Source organism: Camponotus vicinus, unplaced genomic scaffold, assembly GCF_025532165.1.
Source record: "Camponotus vicinus isolate PSW18456_S1 unplaced genomic scaffold, iyCamVici1.0 SCAF_1, whole genome shotgun sequence".
Classification (NCBI taxonomy): Eukaryota; Metazoa; Arthropoda; class Insecta; order Hymenoptera; family Formicidae; genus Camponotus; species Camponotus vicinus.
In genome coordinates, this window is record NW_028141945.1 from 24,490,973 (window position 1) to 24,513,341 (window position 22,369).

The 22,369-nt window shown below is 35.5% G+C and overlaps 1 protein-coding gene across 2 annotated transcripts; it reads right to left on the bottom strand.

Moving 5' to 3' along the window:
- Window positions 1-4,371: 4,371 nt before the first annotated feature.
- Window positions 4,372-8,613, bottom strand: LOC145972620 (uncharacterized). Of its 2 annotated transcripts, XM_083101351.1 has the most exons (8): window positions 8,440-8,613; window positions 6,493-6,617; window positions 6,150-6,415; window positions 5,830-6,077; window positions 5,409-5,762; window positions 5,190-5,323; window positions 5,108-5,119; window positions 4,873-5,028 (listed from the first exon to the last, which is right to left on the bottom strand). In XM_083101351.1, exons 1-8 carry the CDS (start codon window positions 8,510-8,512, stop codon window positions 4,966-4,968), a joined length of 1,275 nt encoding a protein of 424 aa, XP_082957477.1. In that variant the 5' UTR covers window positions 8,513-8,613; the 3' UTR covers window positions 4,873-4,965. The 2 variants fall into 2 exon arrangements, with proteins under 2 accessions (XP_082957468.1, XP_082957477.1); XM_083101342.1 differs by having other exon boundaries at window positions 4,372-5,119.
- Window positions 8,614-22,369: the final 13,756 nt, after the last annotated feature.

The window sequence follows — 22,369 nt, forward strand, 5'->3', positions numbered from 1 at the left end:
TAGCTCCCACTAGGTTTCTTAATCATCACGATCGGACTAGACCACTCGCTCTTAGATGGTTCGATAATTCCTGTCGCTAACATGTTATCCACTTCCGCGTAAATCGCTTCCTGAATTTTCGGCGAAACGGGATAATACCTCTGTTTAATCGGAGCATGTCTGCCGACATCAATTTTGTGCTCCGTCAAACTAGTTGCTCCCGGTTTACTCGGATCGCCTATGATATGCCTCTTTAAGAATTTTTCTAATCGCTGGCTTTCGCGCGACGACAACTCATTCAAACCGCAGCAAATAAGCGGATCAGATTTCGACAGCCGAGCCCGTTGGGTTTTGCGAACACGGGTCGTTTCCGCGGGAAGACTAATTTCTCGCGGGCCGCCATCCGACTTCCGGTCTGCTGATTCCGCGTCTTCGGACACGAAAGAAATACCTGATTCGCGACTAGCCGAACTCTCTATTAAATTTAAGTGAAAAATGGGGTCCACTGGCTGGTTCTCGAAACGATATACAACGGCTGGTTCATTTTCAAAGTACCATTCTTGGCGTGAAAAATTGACCACCATACCAAATAACCGCAAAAAATCAAGCCCAAGTATGCATGATATTGCTAATGGCGGTAATGCATACGCTTTCAAAGAAAGCGTCCTATTACACAATGTAAACGGAATATCCACCTCCCCCCTAACGCGTGTCGTTTGGCCGGTCGCCGTAACCACTCGTCGGCCATCTGACTTTCGAAATTTTAATTTCAATCTGTTCACTAATTCGACAACGCTAGAACCTACGAAAGTTCGAGTCGAACCACAGTCCACTAGAGCGCTAATCTCGTTTCCTAATAAGTTAACACGAATAAATAACATCGACGAAATGTCACGACAACCAAAAGCACTGAACGAAAACTCACGAGAACAATTAACGACACGAAAAGGGGGTTGGGGTTGAACAGGAGTCGGGTCCCCCCTATTATTCGACTCCTTTATTCTTTTCCCGAACAGTCGGGACATGTTCGTAAAGTTACCTCTGCTCGACCGCAACGATAGCAATGCAGTCGCGGAGCGGCTGAACAATTGCGCGAGAGATGACCGACACCGTCACAATTCCAACATTTTAGTGTGGAATTTCGCGAAACAGTTTCTACGGCCGTCGCACCTGAGGACGACGAACTTGTCTGAGCGGCCTCCGTTCCGATCGCGGCTCGAGTTGCGCGATTTTTGTTTTTCCTCTCCCTGCGAGAGGCGGATCTCGTTTCTGATTCCGCATTAGGCGTACTCAACGCGGCAAGAGTTTCCCGGCCTCGGGTGGACTGTTTCGTATTGCGCGGTGCGTGGTACGCGAGATCCGGAAACAGAGATTTCTCCGGAGTCGGGGGAGCCCGATAACGTTGCGACAGCTGATAACTAGCCTCCACGCGAGTAGCCAAATCTTCTAATGCGTCTAAATCTTCGACCTCATTTCGACGGATGGACTGCTGTATGCGCGGTAATAAATTTCGAAACGTGCTGCTTACTTGCTCTGATTCAGTCCACGGTGGCGACAACCGATCGAATATGGCTCGAAGACACGTCAAAAAATCAGCGACAGACTCATGTTCCCCTTGAGTCCTTCTCATAATTTCTTCGCGAAGAGCAAATTGAAAATCCGGGTCCCCGAATCGCGTTCTCCACGCATTTTTAAAAACGGTCCAATTCGACAGCCGATCGCGTTTGCTACGGAACCAATGAAGTGCTATGCCAGTTAGAAAGAACGGCAAGCAACGCAAAATGTCTTCGTCGGGTACGGGAATTAACTCGCGACCTTCCTCAATTCTGAGTAAAAATGTTTCCGCGTCTTCCCCTCTCGCACCCGAGAATTTCAAATTCCATTTCCGCATGACGTTGTACGCCGTCATCGCGGAATTTCCCGTGTTTTCGCGCGAGAAATCTCGTCCTATCGAGCGCGGAGTATCGCGGGAGCCGGAAGGTGCGCGAGATCTCGCCTGATCCATCGGGCTATCAGGTCGAGCCATCGCATCCGTAGGGACTTCTAAAAGCTCCTCGTCCGACATCTTGCCCGTATTAAATTTTCGATCTTTGCGTACGCGACGCAGCAAACGCGCGGTCTGAATCGAATAACTTCCTTCCGTTGAAAGTTTACGCCGCTGTAATTCCTCAAGCAATTGTTCGCGATTTAACACGAAAATCCAGTCGTCCTCTGGATCGACTTGACTCATGCGATCAAGAAAGAAAAACTCGAAACAAAATAAATAAGCTCGAACTCAACAAGACGTGGCAAGATCACCGCGATCGTAAACGTCGATAGCTCAATAACACAAGACAAAGCCGTTATTGTCCAAACGATCGAAGGTCGACAACAAACACGTAAGGTCGGCGAAAGAAAAGAATTTCAAACGAGAGCGTTAACGACAAACGAAACGAATATACGACAAAAGCAATCACTCGACCAAATAATTTAATTCGCATTAGCTCCCCGAACTTTTTCCTTCTCAACGCGTGGCCCCACGTTGGGCGCCAAATTTTTGCGACGCTTTTTATTTTTAATTTTTCAATCCTCCTCGGGTGTTGGAGGGGAGGATGTGAAAGGGGGAGCGAAAACGCCGTCAAAAACACAAGGCGGATAGAGATACTCGCGCTCAGAGGAACTAAGATGGAGGGTGTTCTCGCGCGAGCCGCGGCGAAGCGAAGGCCGTCTCGAAATCTCGAAGATGGGCGCCAGATACTGTCTTTCACGTATCAATTCGCAAAATCGTCAGAATAACGCGAAAAACATTAGCCTGTTTCGCCACGGGCCGACTAGCTCACCTAACGGTAGAGGGGCAGGGTCCGTTGAAAAGGATATTGAATTATTTTATGCGAGGCGGTCGGTGATTACGAAAATTGACGAACACAACGGGATTTAGCGCTCACGACAAACGAACACTCAAATAAATTACGCGAATTTAATAGAAAAGATAATATAACAAATTTATTTAAATAAATGAAATATAATAGAAAAGAATATAAAGTAAAAGAAATAACGAGTTCCAGATAGAAATAATAATAATGACATAAATTAGCGAGACTGAATTATCGAAATATAACTGCGGTTAACATAATTTCGAAGATTTGAAATAGCGGAACGTACCACAGAAAATTCTTCGACAACGGTGATAACAATAACAATACGAAGTCGAGATCATAGGAAAGCTGTGATATTTATCGTCCTCTGGGCCCGTTTTTATGGCCGGACTTTGCGAAACCGAACGGCGTTTCGAGATCGTAACGGAAATTTCGACAATCCCATTAACGACTCAATTTTACCGATCTTTATGCATTATTCTTTCGCTCGCTCATTTAGTCGACAGCAATAGGTTCGAAAAGAGGCTTAACATTTGAGCGAGAACAATCCAGCAATCTGCGAAGACGAGAAATTGTCGCTCGCGACGAGCGCGTTCGATTCGATCAATATTCGATAGCCGTCGGACGCCGCTTCACTTCTCTTCGGCGTAACGCTTTTTATCTATGCGAAACCTTCGAATGTCGACACTTTCTTAATTCGCTGAAATTTATTATACACCGCGACACACTCACACGTACGACAAATACCTCTCGATAAACGCAATTCATACAAGTACCGAGTGCGACGAAGACAGCACTACATTTGTCACGTCGCGATACGCTCACATACACGCTAATTACTAACGAAAATTGCCCGAAGATCGATTGCGGGGACGTTTTACGCGGCTTCGACAACTCTTTTCGACAGCACGGATAGCGAACGCATTCCCCGTGATTTACCGCGCACGTGGTCGATATACGAGAGCCGGTCACTACGCGTTTTACGACACCCCGAATCCCGGAGAGAGACGAACGGTTCCTTATCAGCTACGGCCGACGTTACGATCGTCCTTGATGCCTCGGTCGCTTGTCTCCGGTCGCCCGAAATACACGAAAATCGCGAGCTCGGTACAATGCCCGAGCGACAACGAGACACGAAAATGGCGACGGCGTCAGAACGGCCGGTCCGCGGACGAAATCGCGTACGTGGCTTACAATTTAGCGATGGGCAACCTCACCGATACTTTCTCCCGTGGCCAGGGGATGATCCTCGGCTCGTCCTCTCGACTGGATCTCGACAACGAAGCACAAAACGACAACGACAATTTTTGGCGACTATCTGCGGAGAGCGCCCGCACCAGAATGATTCCCTGGATCGCGAGATCCAGTCGATAGCGGCGTCGATCCTGCGCGCAGGGGTGCGCGGATTCGTGGCCAATAGCGCCGCGACACGCGAGGTATTACTGCGCCCCGCGACAACGCCGTATCGGGGGCCGAAACGGCCCCGATAATTTAAAATTCCGAATCTCGGCGACCCTGCTATCCATGGTCTTCCGGAGGCAGGTCTATCGTCCTCCGTCCTCGGAGGGTGGCGCCGATCCGGTCCGGTTATCTCGGTTCAAGACAGCTGGTTCTTCGCCGCTTTTCCATCTTTAATTGAAGGGGGCAAAATCCACCCACGAATCTGCGCTGTCCTGTTCCTCCGGCGCCTTCTCCGTTCTCAAGTCGGAGGTAGGAAATGTCGTATCGGCTGTCGTAACATGGATTCCTCTTGGGCCTTTTCCGGTTTCCTTCCGGCGGGTTGCCCGACGTCAAGAAAAGGATACAAACAAAAAATAATTAATAATAGCGCGAAATATACTAATGGCTCGTCTCTCCGGAGATTTCGATACGGCTCTCGCAATCTTTTTCTGGCGCGGCCGCTCGGCTCGCGCCCCGTCAAGATTTCCGGGGTGGATGGACGCGCGTCGGGACGGCAACGTCACAGTATTTATTATTTCTAAAATATGTGACGGTGTTTTATCGTATTTTGTTGTAAAGTTATACAACTCACGTTGGATCAGTACCCATATATGATGAGCTGCTGCCGGATATTCGATATTCAGCACATGAAAGATTTTGAAGCAAGTGTCAATTGCTCTAAACGCAGATGTTACGTTGTATAAGACCTTGTCCACAGATATAAAAAACGATGATATTTCAGCCAAAGTAGGTCCTACGACAATAATATATGGTTGAAGTGTCAAATTCATTTGGTACATCGCTTCAATTCGTTTTTGTCGAATATCACTTACATCTCCAACAGTCTGAAAAAATCATGATTATAAAGTACATGCATTATTTTTTGAAAAAATTAAATAAAACTTTAAATCATACCTTAACGTGTACAACAAGACTTTCTTCAGACTCAATCATTGAAGGTTTCCAGTGACCCTTCTTTGTTGTTGTAACTCGTCCTCTTGGAGGAATCATGTATGACAGTGCACACAATTGCGCAATAGCTTTAGATTCTGTTTCCGAAAACGTTGTACAAATGATACTTTCAAGTTTATAACTGCATAAAAATTATTATACAATAATATACAAATAACATACCATCGCTTTGATCACTTCCTATTATTTGTAATTGTTCATTTACTCGAGGAATTTTCTTCTTCTCAAGAGGACAAACTTTTAAAACGTTTTGGAAAAATTGAGGCCACTGACTAATAGCGTCTTCTGTCGAACTTAATTCGAAATGTTCAAAATCCTGGATTATTAATAACCAGCCCATTGGATGAGTTAAAATCGGCCATTTTTCTAATATTTCGGATAGCGAAGTATTCCGATTGTTTCGATTGTCTTGCAAACGAATAGTAGCAGTAGCCTTCCAGTGGCTTTCAACCATTTCCCACGGTTCTCGATTAATTTCCAACCATTTGACGCTTGTCTCCAACACTTCACTTGTAACTAAAAATAGAATTATAGATCATATTATATAATTAAGAAAATATTTAAAATCTATTGAAATACTTACCGTCATTAGATGCTTCACTTTCTTGATCAGTAGAACTTGTAATATCAGAAATATTTGCCAGTATACGTTTATTTTGTCGCAATTTATTTCGATATTTGTCTACAAGTTTACCGCGTACAGAAATTGATTTTTTATTTCGAGAGTCCTTTTTAGATATTGGTGCAACATAATATAAATTTATGTCTTCCGATGGGAATACTTCTATTATTCCTCGACCAAGATGCATAAAATCATGTTTATTGACCGGGCTATTATAAAAAAAAATTATTTAACTAAAGTATATTTTATACTTATACTAAAAAGTAAAACATTTAACTTACCCTTTAACAGTATTTAATAAATGTGAGATTAATAATTCTATAAGAATATGTCTGGAATGCTTCGACAGTGTCTTGGTTTGTGAATAACTTCGTAATATCAAGCGACCTTGTTCATTTTCTTTTAATATTTCACGGACAGTAGGCCGTTGAAGTCTTCTATACATCTGTGTTCCAACAAAATATTTTTGTTTTTTCAAAGGTGACTCAATGTTTTCTTTTGATTCGCAAGAACTATCGCTCGCTGTATCGGTATCGTGGTCTTGTTCCTGTGTGCAATGTATTATTTATAAAATTATTTACAAAATTAAAAAATCTTGTAATAATAAGAAAAAAATATAATTACATCATTTGAATTTCGAAAATGTTCCTTCCATTTCGTTATGAAGCGCATCAAACCAATCGTTGGAATCAATTCTTTTATTAAATCGTGTGTTAAATTTTGCAATAAAGTGAAATCAATTGCTTGTGCTGTTTATACCAAAAAATAATTAATTGTCAAAAACATTTGTTTAATTAAAATAAAAATGTAATATATAAAAATAATTTATATATAATACATAGGGTGTTGGAAAAAAGGCTTCAAGAAAAAAGGCTTATTAGGTAAATAATATTTATAATACTAACAATCAGTATTATACATAAATAATGTACAAGAATTACATCAGAGAATTCAAGATGCAGTTGAAGTGATTCGAAGACAAAGAATTTTTGAAAGTTTGCAATTCAGTAGTACGAAAAAATTAAGCGTGTGTATAGAAATGAATGTAGAACATAAAACACTTTTTACAAATATCAAATTAATAACAAAATAATAATATGATAAATTATTCATTTATTTACCGTGCGTGATCAAATATCTATCCAGTAAGTTTTGAATAACCTTTTTTTAACACAATGCATATAATCAGGATTGGGTAGTATACAGTTAAAAAGTTATAAGTTAAATAATCAAGTTAAAAAGTTAATAACTTTTCACTTAACTCAGTTAATTTTAAATGAGAATTTTTAATTTTAATTAATTATTTTTAAAACATAAACTTTAACTTAATAACTTTTTCCTAAGTGAAAAATTTATATATATAAAAAAGTTTTTAAAAAAATACATTCTTATATAAAAACAATGTTTCCTTGTTATTTTATATAAATTTAACCCTCGCTTGACACTTTGGGGTCCCACGGATCCCAAAGAAACATAGTAAAACAGAGTTTTTTCTATCGTTTACTTTTTTTAACGCGTATTTTTCGTTAATTATTTTATTGATCAATTAATGTAAATATTACTATCATAATGTTCAGAAAACGTACGAGGAATTTAAAAAAAAATAAAGTAAAATCCGTTGATTTTTTTAATACTTATAAGCAAAAAACTAATTGGGGTCCCTTGTACCAGTACCCCAGTGTGGCAAGTACGTATACAAAAAATAAATGTGGCAAGCGAGGGTTAATTTACAAATAAAATATTAAATTTATTTGATAATTTATATTATAATTATTTTGAGTAATCCAACTTTAAAAAATTACGACATTTTAACTCAATAAGTAATGCTTTTCAATATTAACTTTTAACTTAACTTTAGTTAATTTAATATTAACGTAACTTTTAACTAAGTTAGTTTTTTGTTTATGTTACTTTTAACGTAACTAAAATAACTTTATAAGTCATTAACTTTAATTTAATTTAGTTTAAAAATATATTACCCAACCCTGTATATAACACATAATATTTCATAAAATATAAACGATTATATATATATATAAAAGATATAAAACACACTAACTGAAGAAAGTTATTGTAAATTCCGTTTAATTTTATTATATTGCATATTGTTATATGAATCAATTATTTTGTGCGTATTTATGTAATAGCAAGGAACTATAGATATATAAATCGAAAAAAATTTACATAATAGTAAAAATAATATGCGAATCAATCAATAGCTCTTGTACATTATTATTATACAGGAAAAAATGCTATTGTTTCTATTAAAGTCGACATATGCTGCCACATAAATAGTTTCTTTAATTGTATTTACAGTTAATTAAAAAAAAAAGATTATTAGAATCAATTACAATGAAATACAGTCACTAGCAAATACAGTTGAATGAACTATTTATGTGTGTGACAGCTCGTAACGTCGATAATTAATCGAAGTAACAGCGTTTTTTCCCATGTATGTTTAATTAAAGATAGACGAAAAACGTTAACTCAATTTAGCAATTACACTATTAACTGAATATGCTCACCTAATAATAATTAAAAATAAGATATTTAGATAATAATAATATTTACCTTTGAAATGTTGAATAAGGTTATCTTCGAAGCCCCAATCTTTCAGAAGATTGACTGTCTCTTTATCAACCATTATAATGTTCTTACATATATAATCTTTTTACAATACGACAATACGACACAGCAGTATTTTTACTTTGACTGAAACACTAAAAACAAATTTGTGGCACTTGATAAACCATAAGCACTGTAAAAGGGTCGAGCAAAGGCGACCGTTATAAAACGTGTTCAGTCTGGTCTCTCAAATAACAAAAGAATCAGCAGACTCGCGATAAAGAAATGTTATATGTCTACTGGTCGCACGGATGGCGACATGAGAGTGCACATAGACTGTACTTACAATGTCCGCCGGTCATGCCGAAGACAATGTACAAGAGAGGCGTATAAAATGCACGTACAAATGTCGATCTGAAGGCGCAGGCACGAACACGAACGTTCAATATACGTCGGTCGCAAGGATAGCGACGGCAAGAAAGCAGCGCGTACAACGACACAATTACAATGTCCGCCGATCGCACGGAAGCGACGGCAAGAGAGCAGACACGCATTAACTCACGTGAACTATGCCCGCCGATCGCACGGATAACGAAAAAGAAGTTGGCACGCACTAGCACGCGCGGACGGGATACAATGACCGATACAGCATGGTCGACATGGTCGTTCGGTGAGCTCTAAGCAGAGCTGCCAGATCCGAGACGCAAGCAACCGGCAACCGTGAGTGGAGGGGGTAACGGGCATGTGAGCGTGAGCTCACACGTACGCTCACGTTCACATGCCCGTTACCTCCTCCACTCACGGTTGCCGGTTGCTTGCGTCTCGGATCTGGCAGCTCTGGCTCTAAGGTCCCTTTCGCAAGAATGTTCGCGAAACTCGCGATCACGCGATTGGGCGATGCGTAAACTAATCGAGGAGCTCGGTGACGAAACACGTGATTCGTCATCGACTCGCGATTGTGTAATACGGGGTGTCCCGATCAAACAATATCCAAACACGCATGAATCAATAATATTTAAGTGTAACATCTGACAAATAATTCATTTGTACCAATATACAAAATGTATACGGATGAAATAAATTGTGTTTTAATCAACAAGATAATGCATATGAATTGATCATAATGATATTAATTGTGTCGTTGACTTGCTTTAAGTATTTTACGTAGTTAAATTAACAGCATTATGTATGTCAGGTGTTATAGTTAAATATTATTGAATCTTACGCATTTTTTGTTTAAAAGAAACAAAAATAGTTTTATATTGATTACATTTCCGCTTGATACAATTAAAACACAAAAATATTAATGATTATATGTGTTGATTGCATCAAGCAGATGTATAATCAATGTACAAACATTTCTATTTTTTCTAAAAAACAATTGTGTATGAATCAATAATATTTAAGTGTAACATCTGACAAATAATTCTTTTGTACTAATATACAAAAAATATATAGATAAAATTAATTGTATTTCAATCAACAAGATAATGCAATTGTATTAACCACATTAACGTTAACCCTACTGTTAATTTACTTTAATAATTTCACACAGTTGAGCCGACAGCAGATATAGTTACATGGATTACATTATATTCAATTATATATCAAGCAAGTTATTTAATTTAAATGTAATTATAATAAAGAAAGATGTGTATAGGATGAGTAGATATGTGATTGATACAACAAAATATTTCAAATACAGTAATATTATTAGATCAAGTATTTGAATTATTAAAACAAGTATTAGATGTTTTTCGTTCATTAATATTGTTATTGCATCAACCAAATTTATTTCAATTACACTGATGTTGTTGATACAACATCATTTTTTTTTCCGTGTATATATTCACAAATATTATGTTTCGCTTCGATTACTCGCAAATATAAATTAGCGTATCAGTATCACGTTGTTTACAATCGTAAAAATGGATATGATATTCTTTAATAATCAAAATTTTTCAGAAGGTAAGATTAAAAATTTCTCTTATCTTCAATAATAAATCTAACATAATAAGATCAAATCCGAAAATAATAAAATCAATTATCTGGAAATATTTTCCTACATTAAGATTTATTAGGTTGTTTGGAAAATAAGATAATATTAATATTATATTAACATTAAATCGACTAAATAACATCGACTGAATTCAGTAAGGCATCTTTTATGTTCTTTCTTAATGCTATAATATTTTTCAGACAAAGTTTGAAATTTGGTCTTGCATTCGCTGTACTCCAGCAACGCAGCATCAACTGGTACAACATTGACGGAAGTTAAGAGTCATCGGCAATCTGCCTCCAGCACGTACATAAGTTATCACTTCTTCATTAGTTTTGGCAATGTAAGGTTGTTCACCCAACGATGTAATTTCCCACATTAAGGGGATCCTAAAACGACGACCGAACTCCGACGGGATAGCGCCCTCATCTAAGCGTAATTAAAATTGTCGATAACACCGACAATTTTAATTTCGCCATTACCGACAATAGTATATATACATAAACCATATATGTATATTACAAAGAATAATTTTTAATCGTGTTTAACATATTAAAATCAGATAACATCTTTCTGCTTCTTTATCGCACGCATATCGAAGCATGTAGATAACAGAAAAATATAGATGTGTCTGGCATGTCATATGTATAATTTAAACACAATTTCATGATTATTCATGACTATACATATATATATATTATATTGATTATGTATCTTCTCATGTATCTTACAAGAGCAATAACACATTTGACCATTTGTGTACATATGTATATATAAATATACAGGGTGAATTTTAATGGTTGTGTCAATCTTTTTATCATACGGGAGATTACCGATCGCAATTTTAATAAATTGATTGATACATAGATGTCAGTTAATTGAATCGACTGTATCGAAGGCCGAAATATAATGTGTACAATTAAAGCAAGTTAAAAGCTGAAATTATGTAGTGTGGATTTATTATTATTATTAAAGCTACGCATTTATTATTATTATTATTAAATATATAAGTTATTATATTTATTATTATTATTATTATTATTATTATTCTACTGTGATCAAATTAGGGATTTATTATTATACATATTCGATATATTAAAGCGGAAGAAATACATATTTAAAAATTCAATTCAAATTTAACACTTTAACGTTTTATGTAAAACTTTATTTCAAATTCCGCATTTATTTTTATGATAAATTTTTATTGTTTTATATGCTATAAATATGGAGCAAAAAATTTTCTTCCTTCTTAAAATAAAATTACGCAATTGTTTCATAAGAATGTATTTCTTGTGGAACAATTGCGTGATTTTATTTTAAGAAGGCAGAAATACTACATACCTTTAGCGTATAACAATATTAAAAATTTTTATCATAAAAATAAATGCGGAATTTGAAATAAAGTTTTACATAAAACGTTAAAGTGTTAAATTTGAACTGAATTTTTAAATATGTATTCTTACTGCTTTAATATATTATATATGTATACGTAGCTTTAATAATAATAATAATAATAATAATAATAATAATAATAATAATAATAAATATAATAATATATATATTTAATAATAATAATAATAATAATAAGTGCGTAGCTTTAACAATAATAATAAATCCATACTATATAATTTCAGCTTTTAACTTGCTTTAATTGTACACATTATATTTCGATACGGTCGATCCAATTAACTGACATCTATGTATCGATCAATTTGTTAAAATTGCGATAGGTAATCTCCCGCATGATAAAAAGATTGACACAACCATTAAAATTCACCCTGTATACATTTCTATATGTTATATTCTATGTATTCTATATTTCTATATATTTTTTACAATATAAAATATAAAAATTTATTATTCTGTTACGAGTAAGACCATGTATTGTAAATGTTTGTAAATTTCTATTACAATTATATAAATAATTATACATATATAATGAAAGAAACATTTATATGAAAAAAAATTTAATTTCATAAAATGAATTTTTGTTAATTCCATTATACTGATTATGTGTTAAAAAAACAATCTGTACTGCATAGATTGTAACTTATATAAAGTTACATTATATATATATATATATATATAGTAGGTATTATCACACATGTAACATTTTATAAAATACAATCTATGCACCACAGCTTGTTTTTTTCACATATAATCGAATTAGAAAAAATATTATATGAAGTCACATATTTTAATCATGTGTACATATTTGGTTTGTTACATGTGTGTACAAATGTTTATATTTATAATAAAAATTTACAAATATTTACAACATATTATCTCGATTGGGACAGAATACATTTGTAAAAAATATGGAAATATAGAATATATAAAATATAATAAAAGTGCAAAAATATAGAAAAATATAGAATGGGCCCCTCCATCGCCCATTCCCGTGAGAACGCTACCAAAATATTTTATGTATTTAATTCGTCTCTCCGACAGTAATTTATAAGCGAAATTGAGGCGCGTTTTTTATTCGTCTCACTCTTACGAGTCAGAATATAGATCTTTTTGTTAAATTATAACATTTCATTTTGAAAAAGGCAACAGTTTATTGCTTTTTATAATTTTATAAAAATGTTTATATTTTTTTAATAACCAGCACACGAATAGACCGCCTCTGGATTACTTTTCTTTAATAACCAGCACACGAATAGATTGCCTCTGGATTACATTTCTTTAATAACCAGCACACGAATAAAGCGCCTTTGGATTACATTTTTCTAAAATAACCAGCACACGAATAGATCGCCTCTGGATATATTTTTTTAATAACCAGCTCACGAATAGATCGCCTCTGGGATAAACTATTTTTTTCATAATCAGAGCGCACATACAAACCGCTTCTGACAAGAAATATTTTCTGAAACAACCAGCTCACGAATAGATCGCCTCTGGGATAAACTATTTTTTTCATAATCAGAGCGCACATGCAAACCGCTTCTGACAAGAAATATTTTCTGAAACAACCAGCTCACGAATAGATCGCCTCTGGGATAAATTATTTTTTTCATAATCAGAGCGTGTTGTTTTCATAATCTGTGCATGTTGTACATAACCCTAATTATGACAACAAAGTTCTACCTTTTAAACCATCCTCTTTTTGTTGTAGAAAATCGGCGAGCATACAAAGGTAAACATTTAGCGCTATATGTCACTACCATTGTACGTATAAAAATAAATAAATATACAAAAAATAATAAATATATGTAACTTTCGTAACTTTCGATTGAAAACGTCACTAGTCACGATCGACTCTTTTTCCGCGCTGCCTTGTTCTTACGCGTAAGTACGGCGCGACAACGAGTCGAGTACTGTCGGCGAAGTAAATATATCACAGCATGATTCCGCGTTATACTATAGAAAATACAAATTTTATATTTTTTATTTTTTCGATTTGAAAATAATTGCAATAGATTAATGAGATTTTTTTAAATTAAAATGACACCAAACACGACATAAATCGGATCATTTTTAATTAAATATATAATTAAAATTTAATAATTAATTTGATTAAAAGTAATCCGATTTATGCCGTGTTTGGTATCATTTTAATTGTAAAAATCTCATTAATCCATTGCAATTATTTTCAAATCGAAAAAATGTTAAATAAAAATTTTAATTTGTACGATATTTAAATCTATAACAGTTGTTATAGATAAAGAAAGGTCTCCGATTTGAAGAGAGAGCGAGAACGAGTAAAGAGCAAGCGAGATAACGAGTCAAAAGAGTTCCGAAGTCCCGCTCGCCAGGCTCGCTGTTTCTTATCTTTATAGGTATACATGTCATCTTATTCTAAAAAATAAAATTTTTATATTTCGCATTTTTTCGATTTGAAAATAATTTCAATGGATTAATGAGATTTTTTCGATTAAAATAACACCAAACACGACATAAATCGGATTATTTTTAATTATTTATTTAATTAAAATTTAATAATTACTTTAATTAAAAATGATCCGATTTATGTCGTGTTTGGTGTCATTTTAATCGCAAAAATCTCATTAATCCATTGCAATTATTTTCAAATCGAAAAAATGCGAAATATGAAAACTTTATTTTCCATAATAAGATGACATATATACGTATAAAGATAAGAAAATACGATCCTGGCGAGCGAGACTTCGGAACTCTTTCATGATTCGTCATCTCGCTTGCTCCTTATTCCTTCTCGCTTTCGCTTGAAACCTTCCCTTATCTATAACAACTGTTATGGATTTAAATATCATATAAATTAAAATTTTTATTTAGCACTTTTTCAATTTAAAAATAATTGTAATGGATTCATGAGATTTTTACAATTAAAATGACACCAAACACGACATAAATCGAATCATTTTTAATTAAATAAATTGTTAAATTTTAAATCTTTCTCGTTCACTACGTAGCGCTTGTCAGTTTCATGCTTCATTCTCTTACATTCGCACTTCTCTCTCTCTCTCTCTCCCTCTGTCTCTGTTTATTTGCCCGGTATTCTTCCATTCGCTTATGTCACTTTTACTTTTCTGATTCTCGTTTCTCCATATAAAATTAAATTTTATATATATATGCATTTTTATTTTATAATACTAACGAATTATAAAATATTAAATTTGTCTCTCTTTCTTTCTGTTTTGTTATAATAAATACACCTATGTAATACAATTAATATGTATTTTTTACATTTGCAGTAAGAAAAACGTTTAGGACAATTGATCATAATTTGCAACTATTTACGAACAATAAAGTTGAATGTATATAGAATCAATTTACACAAAATAAAATTTGATAGATTTTATCAATTTATATTATTAAACATGTATAAGCGTATTCAATTTTATTTTAATTATTTATTTCATACAATACAATAATAATAATCACATGATTTTTATAGCTGATAAGTATGTATTTATAATTTATAAGAACTATATAGTCTATATTTGTCAACAAAACAAAATTTTCTTAAACTAAAACTTGTATATTTCATTATTATATCATATGTTGAGGTAATTCGTAGTAGTGATTTTATTAATATATATATTTGTGATGCAAATTGATTCTACTAAACTTTATTCTTGGTAAATAGTTGTGAATTGTTATCAATTATCATAAAGATTATTCTTACTGCAAATGTAAAAAGTATATATAAATTGTATTACATAGGTGTATTTATTATAACAAAACAGAGAGAAAGAGAGACAAATTTAATATTTTATATTTTGTTAATATTATAAAATAAAAATGCATACATATAAAAAGCTTTTTTTGATATAGAGTAATAAGAACCAAAAAACAGTAAAAATAACATGAGCGAATGTAAGAATATAATATCGAGCAAAAAAACAGAGAGAGAGAGAGAGAGAGAGTGAGTGAGCAAGCGATAGAGAAAGAGCGAAGAAGCGAGCGAGCGAGCGCGAGAGAGAGAGAACGAGCGAGACAGAGAGAGAGAGAGAGAGAGAGAGAGAGAGAAACGCAACATGTAATGTGAAGCATGAAGCTGAGCTATACAGGGCGATCCTGAAAAACGTTATGTCTTTAAAATGACGTATTCCTGACACCATTCTAAGACAATTTTTCCTTTACCAAAATTTGATTTGAAGCGTAGTTTTTGAATTATGAGCAAAAATAGTTAGTAAATCACGCGTCGGGTACAGAAGGCAGGCAGGAGCGGCGCGGCGTGCCGCGAGCGCGGGCGCAGCTGACCGCCCGACGGGTGATTATCACCGCATGAGTCGCTAACTATTTTATCTTATAACATAAAATTATGCTTTAAATAAAATTTTGGTAAAGAAGAAAATGTCTTAGAATTACGTCAGAAATACGTGTTCCTTAAAAAAACGTTATTTTAATAATGAAAAGTTGTTCCGGATCGCCGGCCGTCCGACGTTGCAATCAGCTGATTGCTACACGCGATGTGTGTATGGCGGAGTGTGTGCGTAAGAGAGAGAGAGAAAGAGAGAGAGAGAGGGAGGGTAGGAGGGACAGACATTCATACACACGCACGCACTTTTTTCTCGCTCTCTTTCTCTCTTTTACGCAACACTCATACACTCTCTCATTCAGTCTCTCACTCACACTCTCTCGGTCACTCACTCACTCACTCACTCACCTGCTTACTCACTTGCTCACTCACCTTGTAGCAGCGTAGCGAATCTTCATGCTATGTATTGTTGTTATCTGCTGCACGGTTATGATTGCTAGAGATGCGCGACACATCGAAATTTTTTCGATTATTAATCTCACATTCGATTGACACAATACAGATTACACGATAACGAGTTTACTGTTTATTCACTCACTATTGATTTATCGATACCAAAAATTACTTTCAAAGAAACGCGAATGCAAACAACACATGACTCGACGCGAAGCGACGGACCGCGGAGACTGCGCGACCATAAGAGTTATGTTGCCAGAAACGCGACACGCGACATCTAACAAACGACTTGCGCGTGGCGCGTGATTGACGCGAGATAAGACGAACGATCGGCTAAAACCTTCGCATTGCGAATGCGGTAGAAAACATGAAACGTATAATGACATACTTAAAAAATTAATTATTTATTATAAATAATAACTATTTCTAATTATAATAAATAATTATTATTTACTCAATCACGCGCCACGCGCAAGTCGTTTGTTAGATGTCGCGTGTCGCGTTTCTGGCAACATAACTCTTGTGGTCGCGCAGTCTCCGCGGTCCGTCGCTTCGCGTCGAGTCATGTGTTGTTTGCATTCGCGTTTCTTTGAAAGTAATTTTTGGTATCGATAAATCAATAGTGAGTGAATAAACAGTAAACTCGTTATCGTGTAATCTGTATTGTGTCAATCGAATGTGAGATTAATAATCGAAAAAATTTCGATGTGTCGCGCATCTCTAGCAATCATAACCGTGCAGCAGATAACAACAATACATAGCATGAAGATTCGCTACGCTGCTACAAGGTGAGTGAGCAAGTGAGTAAGCAGGTGAGTGAGTGAGTGAGTGAGTGACCGAGAGAGTGTGAGTGAGAGACTGAATGAGAGAGTGTATGAGTGTTGCGTAAAAGAGAGAAAGAGAGCGAGAAAAAAGTGCGTGCGTGTGTATGAATGTCTGTCCCTCCTACCCTCCCTCTCTCTCTCTCTTTCTCTCTCTCTCTTACGCACACACTCCGCCATACACACATCGCGTGTAGCAATCAGCTGATTGCAACGTCGGACGGCCGGCGATCCGGAACAACTTTTCATTATTAAAATAACGTTTTTTTAAGGAACACGTATTTCTGACGTAATTCTAAGACATTTTCTTCTTTACCAAAATTTTATTTAAAGCATAATTTTATGTTATAAGATAAAATAGTTAGCGACTCATGCGGTGATAATCACCCGTCGGGCGGTCAGCTGCGCCCGCGCTCGCGGCACGCCGCGCCGCTCCTGCCTGCCTTCTGTACCCGACGCGTGATTTACTAACTATTTTTGCTCATAATTCAAAAACTACGCTTCAAATCAAATTTTGGTAAAGGAAAAATTGTCTTAGAATGGTGTCAGGAATACGTCATTTTAAAGACATAACGTTTTTCAGGATCGCCCTGTATGTAGTGAGTGAGAGATTAAAAAGAGAGAGAATGAGCATATGATCGAGAAAACGAAAGAAAAAATACGAGGGAGTGCAATAATAATAATGCGTATATGTATAAACTATTATCACAGGCATGAAAAAGGGAAAGAGAAAAGCGATTTTGTCTGTCCTTGTCGATAAAAGTTTAGATGGCAGTGCCCTTTATCATGCTATCCGTTAACTAATTTTGTTTGGTTTTACTCTTTTGATATCGATACTGTACACGCACGCACGTACACTAAACAGTTCGATCATATATCTTTTTATACAAGCTTCTAAGATCATTTCTTTTACTTCTGTATTATTCTTTCATGTTATCCCAAGTGAGGACGCTGTGTCTTTTACACAGACAAACTGCAAAACTTATATATTAAAGCAATATTGTTACGACGTAATGCAAAAAGTCGGTAACACGACTGTAATTAACACTGTAATTATAAGTAACTTTGCTTGGTTTTTTGCATGAAGTTATAGCGTCCTCACTTCGTTATTCTTAGTACTTTAATTGTGGAAAAGGATTTATCTATCTGTGCAGCCAATAAAAAGATATATCATCGAACTGATTCTTCGCATTTTGTCGGTAAAAAAGTGGACTTTAGGATCCCCTTAATTCGATATAATTGCGAAGCCACGAGATTGTAAATTGTAGTATTCGATGTATTTTTGTTACACGAAGACTGTAACGCGTACATTGCTGCAGGTTGCGGTAGTGTATCACGTAACGCTTCTTATCGTATAACGTTGCAAGAAGCTTGTCTTGCCGCTTGCCGGGCGGCTTGTCGCGTGTCAGACAAAACGAAAGGTCAGTGTGTGTATCGTGAAGATGTTGCGGATACTCTAAATCTACCTCCAGAGGATATAGCCTGTAGGCGAATCTAGCGCGATAGATGATGCGTCAAAATTCGACACGTCATCAACCCATCGAAAATCAGCGTAAGGCAACGGTTGACACATTGCCCATCCGTATAAATTATTGACGTCAAAATACATCAAATACGACGATGGTTTCGATGAGTCGTACGACTCCATGTACTTATTAACATGAGCGTATCTGCTTGAACATTGACTTAGACCGCCGCGTATACCACGTTCGGTAAACATAACCATGTCGATATCTGTAAGCAACTCGAACGTAATTTTCGTATATTTTAGCATCGTGTCCCACGTATACCCGGGAAGAGTATAGTAATACGCGGGGTCGAGTCCGTAACTTTCGATACATTTATCGCGAGTTTTCAAAAATATCGACTAATAACTAGACATCGATTTTAAGATATAAATCGCTATATTCGCCTAGCGCTCGAGTGGAGAATCGCGTCCAGATGTTCTCGACGTGCGCGTAATCGCTCTCGGATATAGTTTCATCGGACAAGGAATTGTAAAACGATTCGCGCGGTGGTAAACACGTATCTTGCAACCTGTTTACAGAGTCGATGTATTCGTATGGAAAGACACCTTTCCGTGTTAATAAATTGAAATTTTCTCGATAAATTTTGAAATTCCGATTTTAAAATATTGAGTTTATCTTTATTTAAAAATGATGCTAATTTATCGAGACTCGATGCAAGATATTTAAAGGAATCGATAAAACGTAAATTTACATTATTTTTTGATTTTTCTTCCTTAATGTCAACATTTTTCGTAAACGATATATATTTCTCTTTCGTTATCGGAAATAAATCGATTCTCCCTTCGTAGCTATTTCCTTAATCATAAAATGCGAATCGTAACCAAATAAATTGTAAAAAACTATGGGAATGCAGAAAGATTCTTTATAATTTAGGTTACAATTTGAATGCGCGGGACCTCTGTACCGCCTGGTCAGATGGCAATGATCGTGTACACATGTATCGTCTTGCGCGAACGGTTTTTCACATATATAACATTGAGTAGCGTTATTAAATTTTTCCCACTCTTCGGATGTTAAATCTACTATGGGGACATTAGTGGTTAAAATATTTTTTACAAATTGCTAAATTTTTAAGGTCTTCGACGAACCATGCTATGCAATCGGCATTGCGACAAGAGTGCTACACGGATAATGATTCGTCGTACGAGCAATGTATAATAAGCTATACTGAATACCTGATGGTGCTGGTACACGTTCTTTTCTTCCTCCATTTTGATCAAAACGCATTCCAAATCGGCGTATACGATGAATGGAAGCCGCTCCTTCCGATTAAAGTTTTTGAACTCGAGCCACTTGTCGTTGTTGCTCGGTAATCGGATAGCAGTCATTCATCTTTCCGCAGCCGACAGTATGCGACTGCAACTTGTCATTCGAACTAAAGTAATGCAGGCATCTGTAAAAGAAAATTTTTTAATTAAAGATTTATATATACAGGGTGATTCATTTTAATCTTAACAGGCAAATATTTTGAAAAATATGCGAGATACGAAAAAATGTTTCAGATAAAAGTTATATGGTTTCAAAGGAGACATAAGGTGGTGTCATTAATTTGACCTTAAATAGTTACTTGAAGGTCACGTGAAGGTCACCCTCAATTTTTTAAACGGAACTGCCTATTTTTTATTACATATTCTTATAGCTTATCTCGAGAGCTTTCCAAAACACTATAATTAAGTTAGTTTTCATTAAGTACTTTCCGAGTTATGAGGCTTGAAATCGTTTCTTAATTTTACATAAACCGTAAAATATTTTGTAAAATATTCTTTTTTCGATTATACCTCACCTTAATATTTTTATGTACAAAATAATGAGAGGAATCAATTGGTGTAAAGAAAACACATAGTTATTTTTAAGAAAAAACATATAATTGTTAATTGCAAATTACATATGTTTTTTTCGAAACATGGCGGCTCTTCGGGGAAGAGCCGCCATGTTTACATAGAAATTATTGAAGAAGATTGGCACCAAGAAGATTGCAACCAAGAAGAAGAGGAAGAGGAGTAGGAGGACTTGGTAGCTCCAGGAGGCTAATGTATATATTTCTTTTTACAATTTTTTATTATTAATTATTAAGATAAAGTAAGTCTTTTTTCTCTGTTTTAGAAGCGGTCTCCTCTATATTTGATATTTTTTATACTTTTATATTTTATATTAATTTTTATAAATTTTAAATTTTTAAAATTTTAATTATATTAAACACACACACACACATGTATATACATTTTAATTAACTTATATTTAAAAAAGAAAATTGTAATTATTTACGCGTCTCTCCTTGTGCTATCCTTTTCCCATCTTTTGCGCTCTCTCTCTCGCGCTAATTATAAGTCTCGCTATCGTTCTCTCTCGCACGCGTTGTCTTGCGCTATCGTTTTCTCTCTTTCGTACGCGTTCTCTTCGCGCTATCATTCTCTCTTTCGCACGCGTTGTCTTGCGCTATCACTCACTTTGCGTCGTCCTTCTAGCACCTATTATATTGGGGGAGAGGGGTATACCGCGAGAGCACAGAGCTATTTTGTTTGCGAAAATATGTCCCGACGCGATAGTCATCCCCAAGATCCAATCCTCTTCAAAGGAATACCGCTGTTTATATTGTTTATCAACCGGACATCGGCATATGTAATACAATATTGTTTATACTTGCGACAAAACATCCAACACGTGCGCCGAAACAAGCGTCCCTCGCCCCGCACCCCCCGCGCCTTCGAAATCCCCTCCGTTCCGCGTGACGTCATTCCCCCGCGTCTCGAAATCCCCATCGCGCCTCACTCCCCTTGAGAGGACCTGAGTTAGAACCCGCCTTATACACCTACTATCAATTAATAGCACATAATTTATTTTGTACTTGGCTAATTATATTGATACATATCATTTTAAAAATTTTTCATTTTTGTCACTCTTTTAGATTTTTTAAAACATTTTTCATGTACTTGACGTGTTTTTTTTTTACTTTCGTGAGATTTCCTCAGTGGAATAACTTTAACTTTACTTTTTCATTGTTTTCATGAAATTTGAGTTTTGTTGAATGATAAAATCAATCGAAAATCAATCACAACATCAATCAAATATAAACTAAACATAAAAAAATTAATCCAAAAAGAACTTACCGTTAATACAAACGTGCTGCTGATAAAGTTTCCTTATCCAAAATTTCTCGCTGAATGTTATCTGATGTAATCTCTTACACGTGGATTGAAGACTCACGATATCCTGTATGCTGATGTTCTTGTTTTTCAAAATTGTAGTATTATTTCATCGAGCAAATCTGTTATCCGTGGTCATCGTAAAATTCAACGGTTTACAAAAAGCTCCCAATCGATGTTATTTACTTTCGCACTACTAATTTATATACTTATATGTATAACTAATTAGCGAATAAGAGCACAAATTTTCGTGTATTCAGTATGATCGCAATGCGGCTGTAACATGCATTTCGTTCGAT